Below are 21,345 nucleotides of genomic sequence, written 5' to 3'. Positions count from 1 at the left end.
AAGCCCACAGGTTTTACCAGGCTACTTCTGGCCGACTTGAATGAGCCCTCGGGGTCTCTTACTGCTCTGTGCAACAGGTGCTTTGCCTACTTTGCCTGTTCATAAAATATGCCTCTGTATGTGGGGTCTTTTTGGTCCTGTTTCTGAAAATAAATTTAGGCTCTGCAGCAGTGGGATGCATTTGGCCTTTGACCTCTTTATTGATAATAAAAACAATCCCCTGACCTTTGGACCCCTGGGCCTGACATGCCCGTTCAGGGATCCAGCTCTGGACACAGACTGTGACAGAGTCTTATCGTGTGTGTGTGTGTGTGTGTGTGTGTGTGTGTGTGTGTGTGTGTGTGTGTGTGTGTGTGTGTGTTTGTGTGTGTGTGTGTGTGTGTGTGTGTGTGTGTAAGGGGTGTATCCTCCTGCTCCAGGAGTCAGGATGAGTCTGAACATCTGGGAGGAGAACAGGTTCACACACACACACACACACACACACACACACACACACACACACACACACACACACACACACACACACACACACACACACACACACACACACACACAGACAGACAGACAGACAGACAGACAGATATGCATTGATTGATTGATTGATTGATGTACTTTTATTTAGTAAGGCATGAGAATCACAGTACATGGAAGTGCAAAATTCACAATACAAGGTCTACTAAACTGGAAGACTCAGTTAAGCACGCAGCTTGTTTAAGATGAGAACCCCATGCACACAAATCATGATGACATATGAGACAGACAGATATACACACTACTATACAGAATGTCATACAATCAGCTTTCAGGTTACCACCTTCCTTCCAACTATGTCTCTGTACCAATACAGATTGGCTAATAAATGCTGTGTGCTCATCACCAGTGGTCAAGCAAAGAGGAACCGTATTATGTTCTTTGCTGTAAGGACAAGGTGCAGGAAGAACATATTGTGTGGTGCTTATTTACATCTGTGAATGTTGCCACATGTACTAAAATTTACATATTTCAACAGACCCTCTTTAGAAATCGAATAAGCCAGAAACATAGATGTTTTCCTTCACAAGACCCATATCACCCGAATCACATGAGTTTGTGGAGTCGCGTCCGGTCGAAATGGGAAAAAATACCTTAGCCTTAAAGGCACATTTCGCTGATTTTGTAACATCATCCATCATGAGTTATGATAATTCACATACCGTCATGGTTTTGTTCTTGTAGCTGGGCTCCACCATACATACTGTACAGTATGTAGCGTTGTGTTGCGTTGTGTCAGTGTCCGCATCATTTGTTTCATTTTTAACCATTTAGTTTCGTATCATGTGTGATGCTGTTTTTGTTGTATACAGTTTTTTTCTTCTGAGTCTGAGGAGCAGCTATGAATTTCACCCTTCTTTTACTTATTTTTAAGGTGTGACAATAGTCTTTCGGATTTCTAATTCTGATTTCACAAACACTTAGTATTTTTATATAAAATAGAAAAATAGAATAGACACTAAATAAATAAGAATAAAACTAAAATAGAATAAAATGTGCACACCACCTTTTTCAGACTGTACTGATGCATATTGGCTAATGTTGTGTCCTCACCAGTGGCCAAGCAAAAGAGGAACCTTAATATGGTTGGTGTAAAATTAAATAATTATGAAATAAATAAATATATACAAATAAAGAAAAAACTACAATGGGTTTTGTTAAAAAGTTAAGCTCTATATTCTGATAGCCTGGGCAGCATTCCTTTTCGGGTATATGATCCGGTCGGGAGCTCTACGTCATCCGCGTCATCAGCGACCGGATCGCGACAAACCGGAAAGACGTCTCACCCCAAAATAGGTCCGTCCTATAAAATCCTTGATGTGGCGTAGTTTAGCTTATTTTTTAAATATAAATGTGAGTGTACTTTCCGGAGACTATTTAGCGTCTGTATTATCCGTATTATCCCACGGGGAAATTCTATTCCATTTAAATAGGGATTGGGGAACCAAAACAAAGCGGCACCGCAAAACCGGATCGCGACAATCCGGAAAGAGGATTCTTTTTTCTTTTTTCTTTTTCAGTAGGCGTGGCCTAGACCGGATCATATGGGTCTTTAGTAACGAACACCAGGCTTTCCTCCGAGGTGGAAAGACTGGTGATGCAAGGTTAATATTCTGATAGTAATCATTGATACATAGTGATTGTTCAGTAACATGGGTCTCCCTGTCTCTCCAGCTCTATACTAAACTAAATACATTTTCAGGTGGCTTACAAATGTCATCCTATCAGAAGAGACATTTATCAGCTTTCATTCCAGCTGCAATGTTTCTGCTCATTAATTTGTTTTTTCAATTCAATTGAGTTCTTTCTCCTGATTGAATGCATTTTCTGTTTACTAAAGAGCTGGAGAACTCTACAGTATAGCAATGATTACATATCAGAAGAGCTATACACTTATTTTAACAAACAAACAAATAGTTGGGCTATACTATTGCATGATAATAAAAAACATGAGGGCTGTTCTCGACTAAGAAGTTCTTAGTTGACAAATAGTTATAGGAATTTGTTGAATAGTCAATTTGTTGATGGAAACAACAAATGTGTAGTGAGCAGCCTTTTCAATGTACTGTAAGCTGATAGGTTACTAGTTTGCCCTCAGGTTTTTTTTCTTTTCTTTCCAGAGTATTTAGCTGAGTTTGAGGACGTTACTGACAACAGTTGAACTCAGACACTCTGGATTGTTGAAGGTGGATCAGCTCAGCTGTTCTTTGAACATCTCCTCTGCAGATGAAGGTAAAATATTTCTTTGTCTTAATCTAGATTTGAATTCATCACGATCCACGTTTGATGAGTAATTTTATGTGGTAGAATTATGACATGACTGAAATTAAATTAAACTACTTTGTACATGTAGACTTATTATTAGGCCTACAGGACAATGCGATTCTCAGAGGTGTAAAGTAACTAAGTACATTTACTCAAGTACTGTACTTAAGTACATTTTAGAGGTGACTTTATTGGGGTATTTCCAATTTTCAATACTTCTACTTCTACTCCACTACATCTCAGAGGCAAATATTGTAGGCTACTTTTACTCCACTACAATTATTTGAAAACTTTAGTTACTAGTTACTTTGCAGATATGAATTAATATATGCATAGGCTATTTGAAAATAGCCGATCTACAAGCTCACAACGCGTTGTGAGCTTGTAGATCTGCTATTTTCAAACATTTTAGTACTTTTACTTTTGGTACTTTAAGTGTATTTTGATGCCAATACTTTTGTACTTTTACTCAAGTAACATTTTGAACACAGGCCTTTTAGTTGTAACAGAGTATTTTTATATTGTGGTATTGCTACTTTTACTTAAGGAAAATTAGTACTTCTTCCACCTCTGGTGATTGTAAATGTGATGACGGATACATCTTCCATCATGAGCTATGATAATTCACATACCGTCATTCACATACCGTTCTTGTAGCTGGGCTCCACTGGGGCCATACTGTACAGTATGTAGCGTTGTGTTGCGTTGTGTCAGCGTCCGCATCAGGGAAGTGAGGGAACGTTCCTTTTAACCCATTAAAGGGATAGTTCACCCCCAAAATGACTTTTTTCCTATCGATTAGTCATCCCATGGAGACTTGAATTCTGCCTACCGGTCTGCTGGTCATCAAGTTATTGGCTTAGGAATGCGAAAAAAAAAAAAAAGAATATCCATGAATTCAAGTCTCCATGGGGTGACTAATCGATTAGAAAAACATATTTTTTTGGGGGTGAACTAGCCCTGTAAGACCTGAGGCCGATTCTACAAATGTCTTCTAAATCCTGAAACAGTTTTCTGAAAAACATAATATGTTTTTCAGAAAACTGTTTAGACACAGATGCTTTCCAGATTCAGAGGACTTGTAGAATGTCACATGTAGCGTTGTGTTCAGGGCCGCCGACAGGGGGAGATAAAGGGGACATTTCTCTCCCCTCCCGGGAGGAGGGGGCCCAAAACAATTTTGCAAACTTCTTAAGAATTCATTTTCATTTGTGTGGTGGTGGAACTGCATGCTGCGTCGCCGAACGACCGCAGAGCGTGTGTGTGTGTGTGTGTGTGTGTGTGTGTGTGTGTGTGTGTGTGTGTGTGTGTGTGTGTGTGTGTGTGTGTGTGTGGCCAAGGGGGCCCTTGGCTCTATAGGGCCCTTTGGGGGAACTGGACCGCAGGGTTATTCACAATTTACTAAAATTGCTAGGCTGGGGGTCCTCAAACTTCTCTCTCTGGGGCCCTTGGGGGGAACTAGGCCACAAGGCCTAAAATGAAATGTATAGGTTAATCAAATATCAAATGTATGTGGGCCCCTCTCTGTATTCACAGCAGTGGTTCTCGCTGGGTCTGAGCCTCAAACCCAGGCTTCTGGGGCCAGTAGCCCTTGTCAGGGCCTCAAACTTTGAGGCCCAGGGCCCTCCCCGGCTGGGGGGTCCAGCTGGGGACCCTTCAAAGTGGGCCCTTTGAGGAGCATTGCTCCACTGTACAAAGCCAGGCTTTGTACTGTAAAGCAGTGGCCCTCAAAGGGCCCACTTTGAGAGTTCCCTTTGAGGAGGGGGGGGGGGGGGGGCCTTGAAGGCCGTAAGTTAACAGGACCCCCACTCCGTCCCGTCCTATAGGGTCCTCTGACCATAGGCATTTCCTTGAATAGAGCCACCTAACAATTAATAGCCCAGTTCAAGTTCCTTCCTGAAGCTAGGGACTAGAATAATGATTATGTTGATATAATTGATTTCTTGTTTCAGGCAGCATTGCAATTAATATGTTTTTACCTCAAATGTATTATGAATATTGCTCGTGACACATGCAGCCTATGTTTTTGTCGAATCAGATTACAGATTATTGGGACTGATTGTAGCGGCCGTTTTCCAAATTGTGTTTTACACACAAAAAAATATATACATATATTTACAAGCCAGAGAGGGTCGCTTGTAAAAGCTTTGGCTCTGATGCTATCATAGTAGACCTATTTGACAGTGCATACAGAGCTCCCCTCTGCAGTGCTCAACTGAAAGTGACTGGAGTCTGTCTCATTTCTCTCCAAAAGCCCTTGAATATGATGGAATATGATTAAGGATTACTGTGATTATGGTAAACTCACATTTCATATCATACACACCATACCTGTAACTTCCAAAATGTGTTTTTTAGGAGGGGGTCTAAAAAAAAAGATTTGCCCCGGGGCCCGTGCGGGGGTTAATCCGTCCCTGTTTAAACCTATGCATTAACAATAATAATACATTGGTCCTTCCTTCTTCTGTATCACATACTTTGATGTAAAAGTCCAAAATGTATCTATTCCTTAGTCTCATAAATCCTGATTTCATTGTTGCACAATGGGGCGACGCCCAACAAAAATAGCTGATATTCAATCTCATGTTGTGAATTTAGGTCACGAGCCCTTTAAACCTATGCTTTGGCTATTTGAAAATAGCCGATCTACAAGCTCACAACGCGTCGCATGTTGTGAGCTTGTAGATCGGCTATTTTCAAAAACTCTTGCATTAATGTGGAATATTTTGAGTATTTGTTTAAACATTCTAACAACACAAAATTTTGCTCCCTGGCTGGCACAAAACATTTACATGAAAATATTTGATAACCACTGGTGTAAATAATAATTACAAAAAAATATTCCAAATATTCCACATTTTATTGCAGTTTTTGAAAATAGCAGATCTACAAGCTCACAACGCATCGCGACGTGTTGTGAGGTATTAACCAGGGGACGGATTAACAGGGACGGATTAACCCCCCTAAAAACGTTTTTTTGTTGCAAAAATTATAATTGTTTTTGGGCTAGTGAAAGTTACAGGTATTGTGTGTATGATATGAAATGTGAGCCTACCATAATCACAGTAATCCTTAATCATGTTCAATGGCTTTTGGAGAGAAATGAGACAGACTCCAGTCACTTTCAGTTGAGCAGTGCAGAGGGGAGCTGTACTGTGTATGTCTGTGTCCAGCTGATGCTCGTTGACGCTTGTTAATGCATCAAGGAAGGCAATTATGTTTCTGCACTGTCAAATAGGTCTACACCTATGATAGCATCAGAGCCAAAGCTTTTTACAAGCGACCCTCTCTGGCTTATAGATAACAAGCTGTTATAGGCTACACTTGGTTGGTAGAGTCCAGATGACAAGAATATGACTATGATTTTAGTGGAATTTATATTCATGCAGTATTTATATTATATTTGTTATTATTAATGTCTATATGTCCTCTGAAAAAATTGGTTTATAGTGAGAAGTTACTTCACTTGTTCCTTAAGCTTGCATGTAATTGTATATCTTTTTTTGTGTAACACTGGTCTGATTCAACAAAAACATAGGCTGCATGTGTCACAAGCAATATTCATAATACATTTGAGCTAAAAACATATTAATCGCAATGCTGCCTGAAACAAGTAATCAATTATATCAACATAATCATTATTCTAGTCCCTAGCTTCAGGAAGGAACTTGACCGGGGCTATTAATTGTTAGGTGGCTATTTTATAACTCCTGGTGGTCAGAGGACCCTAGGAAGGGACGGGGTGGGGGTCCTGATAACTTACAGCCTTCAAGGCCCCCCACCTCGAAGGGAGGGGGGCTTAGGGGACCACTGCTTCACAGTACAAAGCCTGGCTTTGTACGGTGGAGCAGTGGTCCTCAAAGGACCCACTTTGAGTAGCCCACGTCGTTCGGCGACGCAGCGCGCAGTTCCACCACCACACAAATGTAAATTAAGTTTGCAACGTTTTTTTTGGGGCCCCCTCCTCCCGGGAGGGGGGAGAACTGTCCCCTTTATCGGCGGCCCTGAGCCTATTAATAATCAAATCTGCAAAGAAACTAGTAAAGATCCATCAAATAATTGTAGTGGATTAAAACATACAATATTTGCCTCTGAGATGTAGGCTTGTGGAGTAGAAGTAGGCAATAAAATATCAAAAATGGAAAAACTCAAGTACTTAAGGGACGACTTCAGCCATTTTCATCTTCATAATTGGTCCTCACTAATGCTCATTATACAATTTTTGTCTTCTCAATCTGTGTCTCAGAGGAGGGCTGTGGACTGTTCAGAAACTAGCCCCTTTTGGGACCCTGTTTACCTTTTTTGTATTTGGGAAGGCGGTATCCAGGGTTCCTTGACGCTCAATCCACTCTCCCATGTACTCGCGGCTACCAGTGTCTGGTCTCGGGCCTCTAATAATTTTTTAAACTTAAGCTTCTCTCTCGCCAAGGGGCGGCCATAGCTGAGTGGTTAGTGAGCCCGCCTAGGGAACCAGAGGCCCTGGTTGCCCCAGGTTCGATTCCAGGCTATCCCAGCATATGTGCCGATGATATGAAATTTGTCCCTGAGCAAGACTCTTAACCCCAATTGCTCACAGGTTCTCATTGGAAACAAGACCGCAAGGACTTTCATGAACGACCTGTTAAAAAAAAGGAATTATCCTTATCCTTATCCTTAACACTCTTCTCCACTTCCCATGTCCCGCCTCCCCACGTTGTGATTGTCATGCAAGCATGGACGAGCTCGGCTAATCAGAGGCAGTAACGTCACACGGGGACGCGGGACATGGGAAGTGGAGCAGAGTGTAAGAAAGAAGCTAAAGTTTTAAAAAATGTTTACTGGCAGCGTTGGGTCCTGCGAGTACCGCGGGATCCCGCTCCCGATGCAGTGCTCTAAAGTACTGTACTTAAATAAAGATGTATTTATTTATTTATTAAAACGACTAGCACCACTCGATGTGGACAAATTAAGCTGTAACTGTATGCATAAAAAATAAAAAATAAAAAAAAATATATTGTGCCTCTTCTGAAAAAGGTACTCTACCTGTGGAGCAGGTGGAACATCAAGTTGACAACGTCGATGACGGGTCGGTGACACAACGCAACGCACCTGGTGGAATTTAGACCAAAACAATGCAAAGATGCAGAGATGCAGAGATGTTAAACAACTATCAATAATAGTGAAAGTAGCAGATCCACAAGCTCACATAGTGAGTTGTTGTGAGCTTATAGATCTGCTCTTTTCACGTCTACTTCCTATAATGTAGTGGAGTCAAAAGTACAATTTGTCTTTGAAATGTAGTGGCGTGAAAGTCATAAGTACCCCTCCCCCCACACACGCACACGCACACAGTGTCCTTCAGATGTTGCCTCCATTCACATGCACAGACATACAGTGTATGTAGGCTATCCCTTAAATAGCCTATGTGAGACCCAGCCGTTTTAGTAACAACCACTCGATGAGGGTCTCAATAAACTGTTTGATGACTGTTTGAACGATCCTGAAATATGAAGTGAAGAGAGTCTCACTCTCCCATTTGATGGTGGTCCAACAATCATGAAATATAAATATGAAGGAGAGAGTCTCACTCTACCATTTGATGATGGTTTGAACAATCTTGAAATATCAATATGGAGTGCTTCAGGACCAAAGAGGCACCATGTCACATGACCTCCTTCAACACAATCCATATTTCAACCCTACTTAAAAATAACTCTTTCACCATGTATCTTTCTTATTCAATGTAGTCAACGTGCACCATCTAGGGGACGTATTGTAAAACTACACCACCTGATCTCTGATGATAAAAGCCATCCCAATGGAGACAGTGAGTGACTGTTGGTAGCCTATGTTTTGATAACCAGGGTCTTTCCATCCTGTAGGATGTATTTATTTATTTACCTTTAATATTATGACTAAGGGATCAATGAAGTCCCGCTCCACTCATAATTTCACCCTGAATATTGACGGCTCTATTGTCACCCCCTCCACCAAAGTCTGCAACCTTGGTGTCATCCTGGATCCCACCCTCTCCTTCCAATCCCACGTCAACCACATTACCAAAACAGCCTTCTTCCACCTCCGACACATCGCCCGTCCATCCCACACTATCCCAAACTGCAGCAGAGACACTCATCCATGCCTTCATCACATTCAGACTCGACTGCTGCAATATCCTCCTCTACAGTGCCACCTCCAAAGTAAAAACACTTCAATGTGTGCAAACCTCTGCTGCCTGCCTCCTCACCAGAACCAGATCCAGAGACCACATCACCCCAGTCCTCCATGACCTTCACTGGCTCCCAGTAAAACACAGAATCGATTTCAAACGCCACGCATGTTCAAAGCCTCCCTCAAAACCCAACTTTTCAGACTTGCTTTTCCCACCTAACTCAAACCAAATCTCCCTTAGTCTTAGCTTAATGTGTGTATCCTTTTTTTTTTGCTCCTAAATAAAATTGTTTATTTTAAGCAGTTTTTTAAAGTGACTTTGGGTACTAAGAAAAGCACTATATAAGTCTGATGTATTATAATGTAAATGTGAATCAATGGATGACAGGGTGAAGACATGTGATCAGGAAGGAGCTGTGTTGTCCTCAGAGGAGATCCTGAACAAGATGGAGCAACTTCAACTTTCTGAAAAGTCACATGAGGACTGTCCAGGTAACAATGACATTTGAAAATAGATAGATAGAAAGAAAGACATAAAGAAAGAAAGAAAGAAAGAAAGAAAGAAAGAAAGAAAGAAAATGATGAATTAGGCTATATTATGTTTAAATTTTCAATTCTAGTGACATTATTGCGACACATTAGTATCAGAAAGAGTTGGCTTTATTCCAGGAGCAATAAAAAGGATGGATTTAAAAATGCTGTATAGGTACATAGATACCTGATTTCATATCAATGTCTCCATCCCTTGTTCAAAATCTGAAAGGTGTATTTTGTCAGCCAATAATGTTGTTTTAAAGCCTTCTCTGCTTTTACAAAGTGTCTATTGTCATGTAAAACTGTAATTATTCAATTTACTTTATTTCTCTGAGAGTTTGTAGCATTGAATGGGAGCAATTGTACACTCAAAGAGTTTTATTAACACTGACGGTTGTATTATGCAGGTCCTTCAGTGGTACCTGCAGTTCCTCCAGTCCAAGTCAAAGCCCAGAGTGGAGGCATAGGGATGTCACCTACCATCTCTGATCACATTGGTTCCACATCAGACAGAGACAGAGGTACATAATATATTGGTTACCAGACAATTGTGGTATTTACTGGTAAGATATTAAAGTTGTACAATGCTGAATCACAAATAACGATTTTTAGCAACCTCTGCTGGTCACTACCGTCACTGCATACAATTCCCATAGTCCTCGATTACCCAGAATTCCATTCGTTTTCACCGGAAGCCGGAAGCGTTTCAAAAAGCGATCTTTTAATTGTTTTATACTATCTACGGATCGTTTCTCTTAGCCAGTGGAGCATTAGTTACCATGAGCTGTGCTTTCCTTTTCTCTTCTTTTTCGATCTTCCAATCCTACATTCTCTTAAAATCAGCGTGAGGTTCCTTTTTGTTATGAGCGCAGTAGTTCCTGGCCAAACAGGAAACCGTTGCGGTAGTTCCTGGCCGACGTCGGCCAGGAACGTCATTTTCCCGGGAAAGTCCCCCCCGTCTACGTTCAATAGAAAATATATAAATAAAAGGCTTCCGGGGGTGAAACTTTTGCCACTAACAAAAGATATACAATTTAACTTTAGTTTTGTTGAAAACTTTACCTAGTATTACTTTAATTTCATTCTCTCTAAACGACAATAGTCCTACTGCATGAATGTCATGCTCCCTCACAAAGCCCATTTCATTATCCTCTTCTCTTTATGCAGGATCTGAACTTCCGCCAGAAGACTCGGCTAGCAATCCTACCATCTCTGGTCACATTGGTGGTTCTGTCAACAGCTCCACAGACAAAGGTACATAATATTTGTTACTAGGCTAATTTGGCATGTATAGCCAACTGCTAAGCTATGAAAGTTATTCTCCCTACAATGAAAAGAGTCCCATTATATAATGACGTACTTCTATGTGATGCATTTCTCAACTCCTATTTTTTCTTCTTCTTCTTCTTGCAAACAGCACATTTTGTGACGCAGAACAGGGCTACGTTTATTCAAAAGGTTAACACAGTCATGGCTATAGTAGATAGTCTAGGAACAATGGTCCATCATGAGTTACGTGCCAAGATTCAAGCCCAGGAGACAAGCATGGACCAAATGAGGCAACTGTATACATTGATGCCAGATGAAGGGGGGGTAAACATCAAAGCAGCATTTTACGATGCCCTTAAACAACACGAACGCCACCTGTTGGAGAGCATGGGTAAGATCAGATTTAGCACTAAAGTACTTATTTATTTTAGTTTCAGCTCCACAGGCTGAATGTTGTCTACAGGGCTAATGTGGTATGTTCTACTGTAAAGATATGAATGTCATAATGACAAGAGTCCCATTTCATGAATGTCATGTCCACTCACAGAGCCCACTTCATTATCCTCTTCTCCTATGCAGGATCTGAACTACCAGCTGAAGACTTAGTTAACAATCAGCAAGGATTGAAGTCTATTCTGAGAAAGAAGTTTGAGGTTTTGTCCACAAAACAAGGGAAAAAAACACTTCTGAATGACATTTTCTCAGAGATTTACATCACAGAGGGTGGGAGTGGTGAGGTCAATAAAAACCATGAGGCCAGACAGATTGAACCAGCATCCATGCAACCAGCAATACCAGAAAAGATAATCAGCTTTGAGAACATGTTTAAAACATTACCTGGAGAAGATGACCCAATAAGAACAGTGATGACGAAGGGAGTGGCTGGCATTGGTAAAACAGTCTTAACAAATAAGTGCGCTCTGGACTGGACAGAAGACAAAGCCAACCAGAATATCCGCTCCATGTTTCCATTCACATTCCGACAGCTGAATAGGAAGAAGGACAAGGTTTTCAGCTTGATGGAGCTTCTTCATCATTACTTTGGTGAAACCAAGGAAGGAGAACTCTGCAGCTCTGACGGGTCCGGAGTTATGTTCATCCTTGATGGATTAGATGAATGTAGGCTTCCTTTAAACTTCGAGGACAATGAGATATTGACCGATGTCAAAAAGCCAGCCTCCATTGACGTGTTGATGACAAATCTCATTATGGGACACCTGCTACCCTCTGCTCTCATCTGGGTAACCACTCGACCTGCAGCAGCCGATCAGATACCTATTGAATATGTTGACAGGATGACAGAAGTGAGAGGCTTCAATGATGCTCAGAAGGAAGAGTATTTCATGAAGAGATTCAGTGAAAAGGATGTGGCCAAAACAATCTTCTCACAAATCAAGAAATCACAAAGCCTCCACAACTTCTGTCACATCCCAGTCTTCTGTTCCATCATTGCTGCAGTTCTGGAGAATGCGTTAAGAAAAGGAGAACAGGATGCGAAAGGAGCAACACCAAAGACACTGGCTGAGATGTTCATCCACTACATGGTGGATCTGTTCGAACAGAATGATAAAAAGTATACTGACAGTGATAAGATCCATTCTGATAGGAATCCAAAGGATAGTGATGTCATACTGTCTCTGGGAAAACTGGCTTTTGACCAGCTGGAAAATGGAAACCTGATCTTCAGTGAAGAAGACCTGGAAAAGTATGGCATTGATATCAGAGATGCCGCTGTGTGCTCAGGAGTGTTCACACAGTTCTTGAAAGTGGAGTATGGGTTGTACGAGGACCGAGCATTCTGCTTTGTCCATCTGAGTGTTCAGGAGTTTCTGGCTGCTCTTTATGCCTTTGTGACATTCATCAACAAAGGTGATAATGTACTGTCGGCAACAAAAACAACCTCAAAGTTGACGAAGCTATTAAGAGACGAGGAAGATCACTTCTACAAGAGTGCTGTAGACAAGGCCTTAGAGAGTCCCAAAGGACACCTGGACTTGTTCCTCCGTTTTCTGCTGGGCCTCTCATTGGAGACCAATCAGACTCTCTTACGACGATTGCTTGATGTGAAGACAGGAAATAGGTCTAAGGCAAATAAGAAGACAATTGAGTACATCAAGAAGAAGATCAGGAAAAATCCGTCTCAAGAGAGAAGCATCAATCTGTTCCACTGTCTGAATGAGCTTAATGACCATTCCCTAGTAGAGGAGATCCAACAGTCCCTAAGTTCAGGACGTCTCTCCGCAGACAAACTCTCTCCTGCTCAGTGGTCAGCTCTGGTCTTCATCTTGCTGTCATCAGAAAAGGAACTAGATGTGTTTGACCTGAAGAAATACTCTGCTTCAGAGGAGTGTCTTCTGAGGCTGTTGCCAGTAGTCAAAGCCTCCAACACTGCCCAGTAGGTGCACTGATAATAACTGGTTAGATTCAATACTATGTTATAGTATTTTAATAGAAAATACACTACAATAATCATTATTGTCTTTTGTTCAGGCTAAGTGGCTGTAACCTTTCAGAGAGATGTTGTAAGGAGTTATCATCAGTTATCAGCTCCAGCTTCAGTTTGAGAGAAATTGACCTCAGCAACAATGATCTACAGGATAAAGGAGTGGACTTGCTCTCTGCTGGACTGGCGAGTAAGCACTGCATACTGGAAACTCTCAGGTCAGTAAGTAGGTGCACTGATAATAACTGGTTAGATTCAATATCATATATATTTCAGCAGATGTGTGATCGTCAAAACACGGTAAAAAAGGCTGGCACCCCCGCGGATGAAGCGGATACCTGGCAATACACAAAATACACTAAAATAGACACAATATACTACACAAACTACACAGCCATCATAGGGAACATGTCAGTGTGGAGGAGGCCGTGTTCATGTACTCAAGATTAAATAAATCATAACACACTCTGAGGTACTTAAAGATGCTCTGTGCATGGGTCTTACTTTAAATATTATATGCATACATGTACAATTTGTGTGCACTAAACTGTATGTGTGTATATGAGTAGCTAGGTATGTGTGCATAATTATGTTTGTGTGTACAGTCTTACAGTAGGTAACTGTGTGTGTGTGTGTGCGTGTGCGTGTGCGTGTGCGTGTGCGTGTGCGTGTGCGCGCGCGTGTGCGTTCGTGCGTGCGTGTGCGTGTGTGTGTGCGTGTGCGTGTAGGTTGTCAGGCTGTCAGGTCACAGAGCAAGGCTGTTCTTCTCTGGCCTCAGCTCTGATCTCCAACCCATCCCATTTGAAAGTGTTGGACCTGAGCAAAAATCATCCAGGCGACTCCGGTGCGGCACTACTGTCTGCTAGACAGAGGGATCCACACTGCAGCTTGGAGGCTCTCAGGTATGGAGACACTTGATGTCACTCAGTGTCAATGTGCTCTAGTAGATTTATAGTATGCTAACCATGATGTTGTATAGTATTGTTTAATGGTTTATCGTGTGAATCATTATCATTTATTGTTTCTATTTTTGAAGAGAAAATAAAGGCCTGACTTTGTCTCTCCCTCACCCCCAGTGTTGGCCATGGTGGGGTGTGTTGGCTGAAACGAGGTCTAAAGAAGTGCCCAATAAGTAAGTGTGTATTATGTTTTATTCATGAAATCAAAACAGCACACATCCAGTTATCGCATACAGTCAGAGGTTTCATTAAATAATAGGATAGTAGGAACAGTAAGCTATAGTAGGATAGGATATGGGGAAGTATTTATTCATACATTAGTATTAAGTTGTATTTGTTTGTAAACTGGTGCTGTATTCTCCCATCAGATGTCATTCATTCAAGGAACTGATTTGATAGCATCGATTACTGAAAAATCCCCTGTCCTTCAATAACAAATGTCAATATCTAAGGACTAAATGTTATGAGTCATGAGCAGCATACATGATTAATGGGATGGTGTCGCTTGTATTTTTTTTTTTCACATTGTGCAGTTACACAACAAAGTATAAAGTAGGCTTGAGGGAGAGACACAGCTGCACAGTAAAATCCTTCAGTTAGAAATGGGTTAGGGTCCATTTGGTTCCATTTGTATACTCTCAGATCAGTAGTGGTCAAATTTGAACTTGAGTCAAAGTATTGGAGTATATGCTTTCAAAATTACTTAAGTATTCAGAAGTGCAAATTATAAAGTACATTTTCGTTGTAACATCAATGCATTGCTGTGTTGAAATGTAGAAATACACTTAACTACAGCACCGATGGTGGTGCCCACGTGCACTGTCTTGTAATAGATCAACTCATGCAGCTCACTAAATAAATACTTTGAGATAGTGGATACATTTATATCTGCAGTATTTCAATTTCCTCGCCTCGTTCATCCCCGACCAAGGACAGGAGGACACTAACAGCATGTGTCCCCGCGAAATGAATCATTATGGAAAACGTTGTGGTCCGGTCCAGACTGATGTTCAGGCAGCGTATGACGGCTCACCATGCCCAAGATGAGCATGGGCAGATATGAATAGTGACGTAATCCTGCGTGTCCTGTTAAAATTGATCTGCAGTTAGTTCATCAATTCCATGGTGAATTAATGAGCAACTGAGCACTGAGATTAAATGGAATGTGCTCAATCTGCCCTAATTTATATTAGTTGAATGTGCGCCTACATATACTGGGGGAACTGTACTAGGCATGGGACGATATGAACATTTCATATCACGATTATTGTGGCCAAAAGAATCACGATTCACAATATTATCAAGATTTATGCAAATGTATACAATATGCTTATAATTATTAACACCCTCATGACTGGGGTTTCACCATCCCATACGCTGCCTGACTTGCAGGTCAAAAAGACAATTTTTTCCAGCTATTCTATTGGCCACTGTCTCCCCTCTGTGCTCCAGATGAGCCAACACCTTCTCCCCCACACAGTGGGGGTTCCATTGTCTTTTAAATAGCTATTAACATTTCAACTGCACTCTGCTCAGTCAGTGAGCTCCAGTGTTGGGCGAGTTACTTTATTTTACTAATATATTACTATTACTTATTACCTTCCTTTTAAAGTAATACATTTCGTTACATATTACTGTCTGAGCAACAGTAATATATTAATATAAAAAAGCTAAAATTGAACAAAAAAATTATAAGATAGGATTATAAATAATTTTTCACTATTTCATTTAATTATTAATAATTATAGCTTGTAGATTGGCTATTTTCACCATTTTAAATTGTTTTAAAATAATAATGTAAAAAAAAAAACATACAAGGTTTCCATCCGACAGCGACAATATATAGCCTATGTATGTATCAGTATATGAGTCAGTTTTAGCAGATTTCATTCTAATTGGCTAATATGACTGCCTATGAATTTCATGGCCTGGGTAGGTAAACCTGGCCTGGCGGAGATATGCCCTGTTGTGCACAGCAGAACAAGAGGTGAAAGCAATGAACTTAAACGAGGACTGGCCTGCGCAGCAAAAACGGCTCAAACTATGTCAAACTATCACATTCTAGCTGCTGAAATAAACTTTCCATTTACATCATTGTTGACAAACGAACAGAACATGGATGTTGTTTGCAAAAGGATTATTTCTTGTTCATTTGTTTGTGAGGTGAGGTCACAGCTTCTCTCTACTTTTGTGTGAAAAAAGCGCACAAGTGAACACATCGTATGTTTCACACATGTGCTCAATCCTGCGCAAAATATCTGATTTACAAGCCTAAGATAGTCGCTGCGTGACAAGGTCTATGCTTGTAGATCTACTCTTTTTTCACAGCTTTGCAGTGAAAAGGGAATGTTTGGGTTGCCAAGTTTTGCGAGAGAATAGTCAGGTCTATGAACATTTTACTGCATGCGTTGTGTCTGTCTGAGTGTGTGCCCTGATAAAACAGTGAGGCATGAAGCAGTAGTGTGTATTTCTGTCTGTCTCCTATATGTCATCATGATTTGTGTATGTGGGGATCTCATTTTAAACAAGCTTAGTGCTTTATGAGCCTTCCAGTTTAGTAGACCGTGTACAGATGTTTTTAATGGTGTGATGTTTCTTCTTATGCAACTGCCTATTGCAGTGGCGGAGCATCCGGGGAGGCCAGGGAGGTGGCCGCCTCCGGGCCCGCGACCCAGGAGGGCCCGGGCCGTCAGATAATAAATCGGTAAAATCAGGCAAAAATAAGAATTAAACAACATAACCCTAACCTTACCCTAACCCTAAAACCGAAATAAAGTGACAAAAAGCCCCCCAAAAAGTGACCGAATCCGCCCAAAACCTGCAAAATTGCGTGCGTGCATGCGCAGGGAGGGCCTGATCACTGTGCTGTGCCTCCCGGCCCGGCTTTGAGTTGTTCCGCCACTGGCCTATTGTAGCACTTTGAGATTGTAGATTGGCTATTTTCAAATAGCCTAAGTATAAAATCGGGCTAAAGTGGTTAATGTATTTTTTATAACGTAATCATTTATATCTGCAAAGTAACTACTAACTAAAGTTTTCAAAAAATTGGAGTGGAGTAATGAGTAAAAGCACAATATTTGCCTCTGATATGTAGTGGAGTAGAAGTTAAAAGTAGACAATTGCAAATACTCCAGTAAAGTAAAAGTAACAGAACAGAAGCAGCAACACAGTGAAATAAAATTATTACCGTTATAATTGAATTATATATATAATAATAATAATAATAATAATAATAATAATAATAATAAGGGTAATAATAATAATAATAGGCTTTAATTTAACTATTTATTTATATTTGTAAACTTCTGGAATGGGAGAAATCAAACCATGAATATAACGAGATGTCTGTCCTTACAGATAGATAGCTCAAAACGTGTCTTCATTGAAAGACGTGAAAAACAAGCCCAAAGTCGCTTATAATAAGCAGACATGGCAACAGCGAGAGATGAAGATAGGCAGCTAGTCGCAGCCTGTTCTCTCTCTCTCTCTCTCTCGCTCTCTCTCTCTCTCTCTCTCGCTCTCTCTCTGCTACACTATAAACATTCTGTGCACTGCTTAGATGAAATACAGCATTTAGAGGTTAGATTTACGGGAACAACACAGTTATACTTTTTATTTCATTATTAGTATTGACCATGTAAAGTTAAAACGGAACGGGACTTGCAGCAAAAGTAATGCTTGATTTATACTTGACTATACTATACGTTGTGTGGCGTATCATATTATTGGAATTTGGGAATTGCATTGCAGTGATATGACTCATTAATAGCCTACATTGCTAAAATATTCATATTTACATATTGAAATTCTTTATTAGGAATAACCCCTTGAGATTCAGCATCTTGTTTTCAATGGGGCCCTGAAGACAGCAGTACAATGTACTGTAAACACACAATACAAAACATAAATAACAAACAAAAAAAGTAAAACAAATATCAACCAGACAATCAAACTGTCTATATTTTCCTAACAAAGGATTTCAATACAAAGGTTTTGGTGCTAAAAGTAAAAATACTGATTATGCAAATCTTCCTATTTCTCAAGTTTTCAAAATGTATAAGAAACTTTAGAAAATAGCAGATCTACAATGTGTGTTGTGAGCTTGTAGATCTGACAGCTGAAGTATATAGAGCAGTGCAGTTTTGTGTACCCGGTCTGGTTCCACAGATAGAAAGCCCATTAATTCAGGCCAAAGAGATTTCCGATAATATTTATAATAATTATTTTAAGCCTGGAACCAAGCCATCCAGGCTCCTGGTGAATCATGACCATAAAGCATTTGATTCTGTGTCGAAAAATATTTGAAAGCTGGAAAGAAAAAGGACAAAATTACAACTTGTAACTGCCACTGCTATACTCTATAGCAGTGGTTCCCAAACTGGGGGTCAGGACGCCCAGGGGGGTCCCCAAATTATTTCAGGGGGTCCCCAGATGATTAGCTTACGGTGCAACATAGTTTTCTCACTCAACAGTAAACAAACCAGCATACAGTATAAGTGTATTATAGGGTATCTGCACATTTCTAAAGTTAGAATTTAATGACTTTTAAGACCTTTTTAATAATAATAATAATAATATTATATTATGTAAGAAAGAGGCAAACATTGTGAAAATAGCCGATCTACAAGCTCACAACGCCTCGCAGCGAGGCGTTGTGAGCTTGTAGATCGGCTATTTTCACAATTTTTATCTGTGGAATCGAGTCAAACTGTAATGCCTACACATGCTTGTCAGGGTGGGGGGTCCCCAGTTCAAATATGATTATTTTGAGGGGTCGCGGCATGAAAGGTTTGGGAACCCTTGCTCTATAGGGATAAAGTGGTGAATGTATGCTTTGTAATAATAATTAAAAGTAACTAATAACTGCATTTTTCAAATAATTGCAGGGAAGTAAAAGTACAATATTTGCCTCTGAGATGTAGTGGAGTAGAAGTAAAAGTATTTCAAATTGGAAATAGTCCAGTAAAGTAAAAATACAAAAACATAGTACTTAAGTACAGTACTTGAGTTACTTAGTTACTTTCCACCACTAGTGATAGGTTGTGAGCTTGCAGATCGTCAATTTTCACAGTTTTAAGCTAAAATAATTATGGCTCTATATAATATTAAAGTAAAGCATACAGTAGATACTCAAAATATGTACTTAGTTACTGTCCACCAATGCTCAAGAGTTACAAATACATTAGGTTGGTTGACTTGGTTCTATTTGTACCCTCTCAGAGTTATAAATGGGTTATTGTAGATATAGATACCTTTATTGATCCCGCTGGGAAAAATCAGTTAGGGTCCATTTGGTTCCATATGTACTCTCTCAGAGTTACAATAGGGCAGTTAGCACAGTGTAAGTACTGTATTGTAAAAAAAAAAAAGAAGTGAAAAATAAACAGCCAATCTACAAGCTCACAACTCATTGCATCGCGACGCGTTGTGAGCTTGTAGATCTGCTATTTCAAATAACCACCAAGTGTAAAATACTGTAGTACGGAAGTGGTTAATTCATGTTTTCAATAAAAAAAATCTAAATCTACAAATTAACAAGTAACTAAAGCTGTCAAATAATTGTAGTGGAGTAAAAAGTACAATATTTTCTGCTGAGATGTAGTGGAGTAGAAGTAAAGTATAAAAAATGGAAGTACGTAAGTAAAGTAAAAGTACCTCAATATTGTACTGAAATGCAGTACTTGAGTAAATGTATTTTGATACTTTCCACCATGCAGCTCTAACCCATGTTAGGGTCCATTTGGTTCCATTATGTACCCTCTCAAGGTCCTTACGCACTGGGAGAGACGCAAGTAAACAAAACTAAAATGTGACACGTTTATTTATTTCTCATCTAAATATTAATGTGGTGATGTCTCATGACAGTTCTCATGACCCTCTGACAGTTGTAAATGGGCTCAAGTCCATTTGGTTCCATTTGTACCCTCTCAGAGTTATGAATTGGTTAGGGCCCATTTGGTTTCACTTGTACTCTCTCCGAGTTATACATGGGTTAACATGATGGATTTTACTGAGGATTTTACCGTGTAACATCTACTGTATCCAATACGGAGAATGATGACAACTTACAGAAGGTTTTTCTAATGTTTTCAGGATAAAGAAATCTAATAAAAATAGTAGATCTACAAGCTCACAACGTGTCGCATCGCAACGCGTTGTGAGCTTGTAGATCGGCTATTTTTGAATAGCTTAAGTAAAAAATAGGGCATAAGTGGTTAATGTATGTGAATTATCTTCTTTTCATTCATTATTAATACTAATATGTATACATCATAATTAAGTTGCATTTGTTTGTAAACTGGTGTTGTATTGTATCTTGTTCTCTCATCAGATGTGTGTGAACTCACACTGGATCCAAACACAGCACCCTGGAACTTCTCTCTGTCTGAGGACAACAGGAAGGTGACACGTGTGGAAGAGAATCAGAACTATCCTGATCACCCAGACAGATTTACATCCTATGCACAAGTGATGAGTAGAGAGAGTCTGATTGGACGATGTTACTGGGAGGTAGAGTGGAGGGGAGATGTTAAGATAGCAGTGATATACAGAGGAATCAACAGAAGAGGTTTTAAATCTGCGTTTGGATTCAATAACAAGTGCTGGTCTCTGGAATGTGATGATGTTGACAACAGTTACTTCTTCGAAAAAGGAACTTCCTTCCATGACAGTATCTCTGTCACCCCCAACAGAGTAGGAGTGCATGGCAGTAACAACAGAGTAGGAGTGTATGTGGACTGGTCGGCTGGCACTGTGTCCTTTTACAAAGTGTCCTCTGGCACACTGACACACATGTACACCGTCCAGCACACGTTCACTGAACCCCTCTATGCTGGGTTTAGGCTCGATAAGACTGGCTCCTCGGTGTCTCTGTGTCAGAGAGAGGAGGAGGAGGAGGAGGGTTAGGTGTTACTCCTCATTGTGTGTGTATCAGAGAGGAGGAGGAGCTGTAGTAGCAGGGTTAGGTTTATAGGGTATAACTTCAGTATGACTCCTCAGTGTGTGTGTGTGTGTGTGTGTGTGTGTGTGTGTGTGTGTGTGTGTGTGTGTGTATGTGTGTGTGTGTGTGTGTGTGTGTGTGTGTGCGTGTGCGTGTGTGTGTGTCAGAGAGAGGAGGTTCAGTAGTAGCATCCTGTGTCCTGGAAGAACGCTTGCACTCCTTCTCACACACACACACACACACACACACACACA

The 21,345-nt window shown here is 40.4% G+C and overlaps 1 protein-coding gene across 3 annotated transcripts; it reads left to right on the top strand.

The window, feature by feature from the left end:
• The first annotated feature begins 2,693 nt into the window (after window positions 1–2,693).
• On the top strand, window positions 2,694–21,058 carry LOC308080129 (NLR family CARD domain-containing protein 3-like). Of its 3 annotated transcripts, XM_080421889.1 has the most exons (10): window positions 2,694–2,763; window positions 9,335–9,438; window positions 9,888–10,001; window positions 10,648–10,734; window positions 10,898–11,140; window positions 11,329–13,144; window positions 13,240–13,410; window positions 13,921–14,094; window positions 14,269–14,324; window positions 20,483–21,058. In XM_080421889.1, exons 2-10 carry the CDS (start codon window positions 9,393–9,395, stop codon window positions 21,055–21,057), a joined length of 3,282 nt encoding a protein of 1,093 aa, XP_080278015.1. In that variant the 5' UTR covers window positions 2,694–2,763; window positions 9,335–9,392; the 3' UTR covers window position 21,058. The 3 variants fall into 3 exon arrangements, 2 of the variants coding, with proteins under 2 accessions (XP_080278015.1, XP_080278014.1); XR_013932674.1 differs by lacking the exon at window positions 2,694–2,763 and having other exon boundaries at window positions 9,207–9,438; window positions 13,240–13,414; window positions 20,483–20,560; XM_080421888.1 differs by lacking the exon at window positions 2,694–2,763 and having other exon boundaries at window positions 9,207–9,438.
• The last annotated feature ends 287 nt before the right edge of the window (window positions 21,059–21,345 follow it).

This window comes from Gymnoscopelus braueri (genome assembly GCF_963280865.1).
Source record: "Gymnoscopelus braueri genome assembly, chromosome: 24".
NCBI lineage: Eukaryota > Metazoa > Chordata > Actinopteri > Myctophiformes > Myctophidae > Gymnoscopelus > Gymnoscopelus braueri.
The sequence above is the reverse complement of the archived record's forward strand: the minus strand, read 5'-3'. Positions and strand labels throughout refer to the sequence as shown.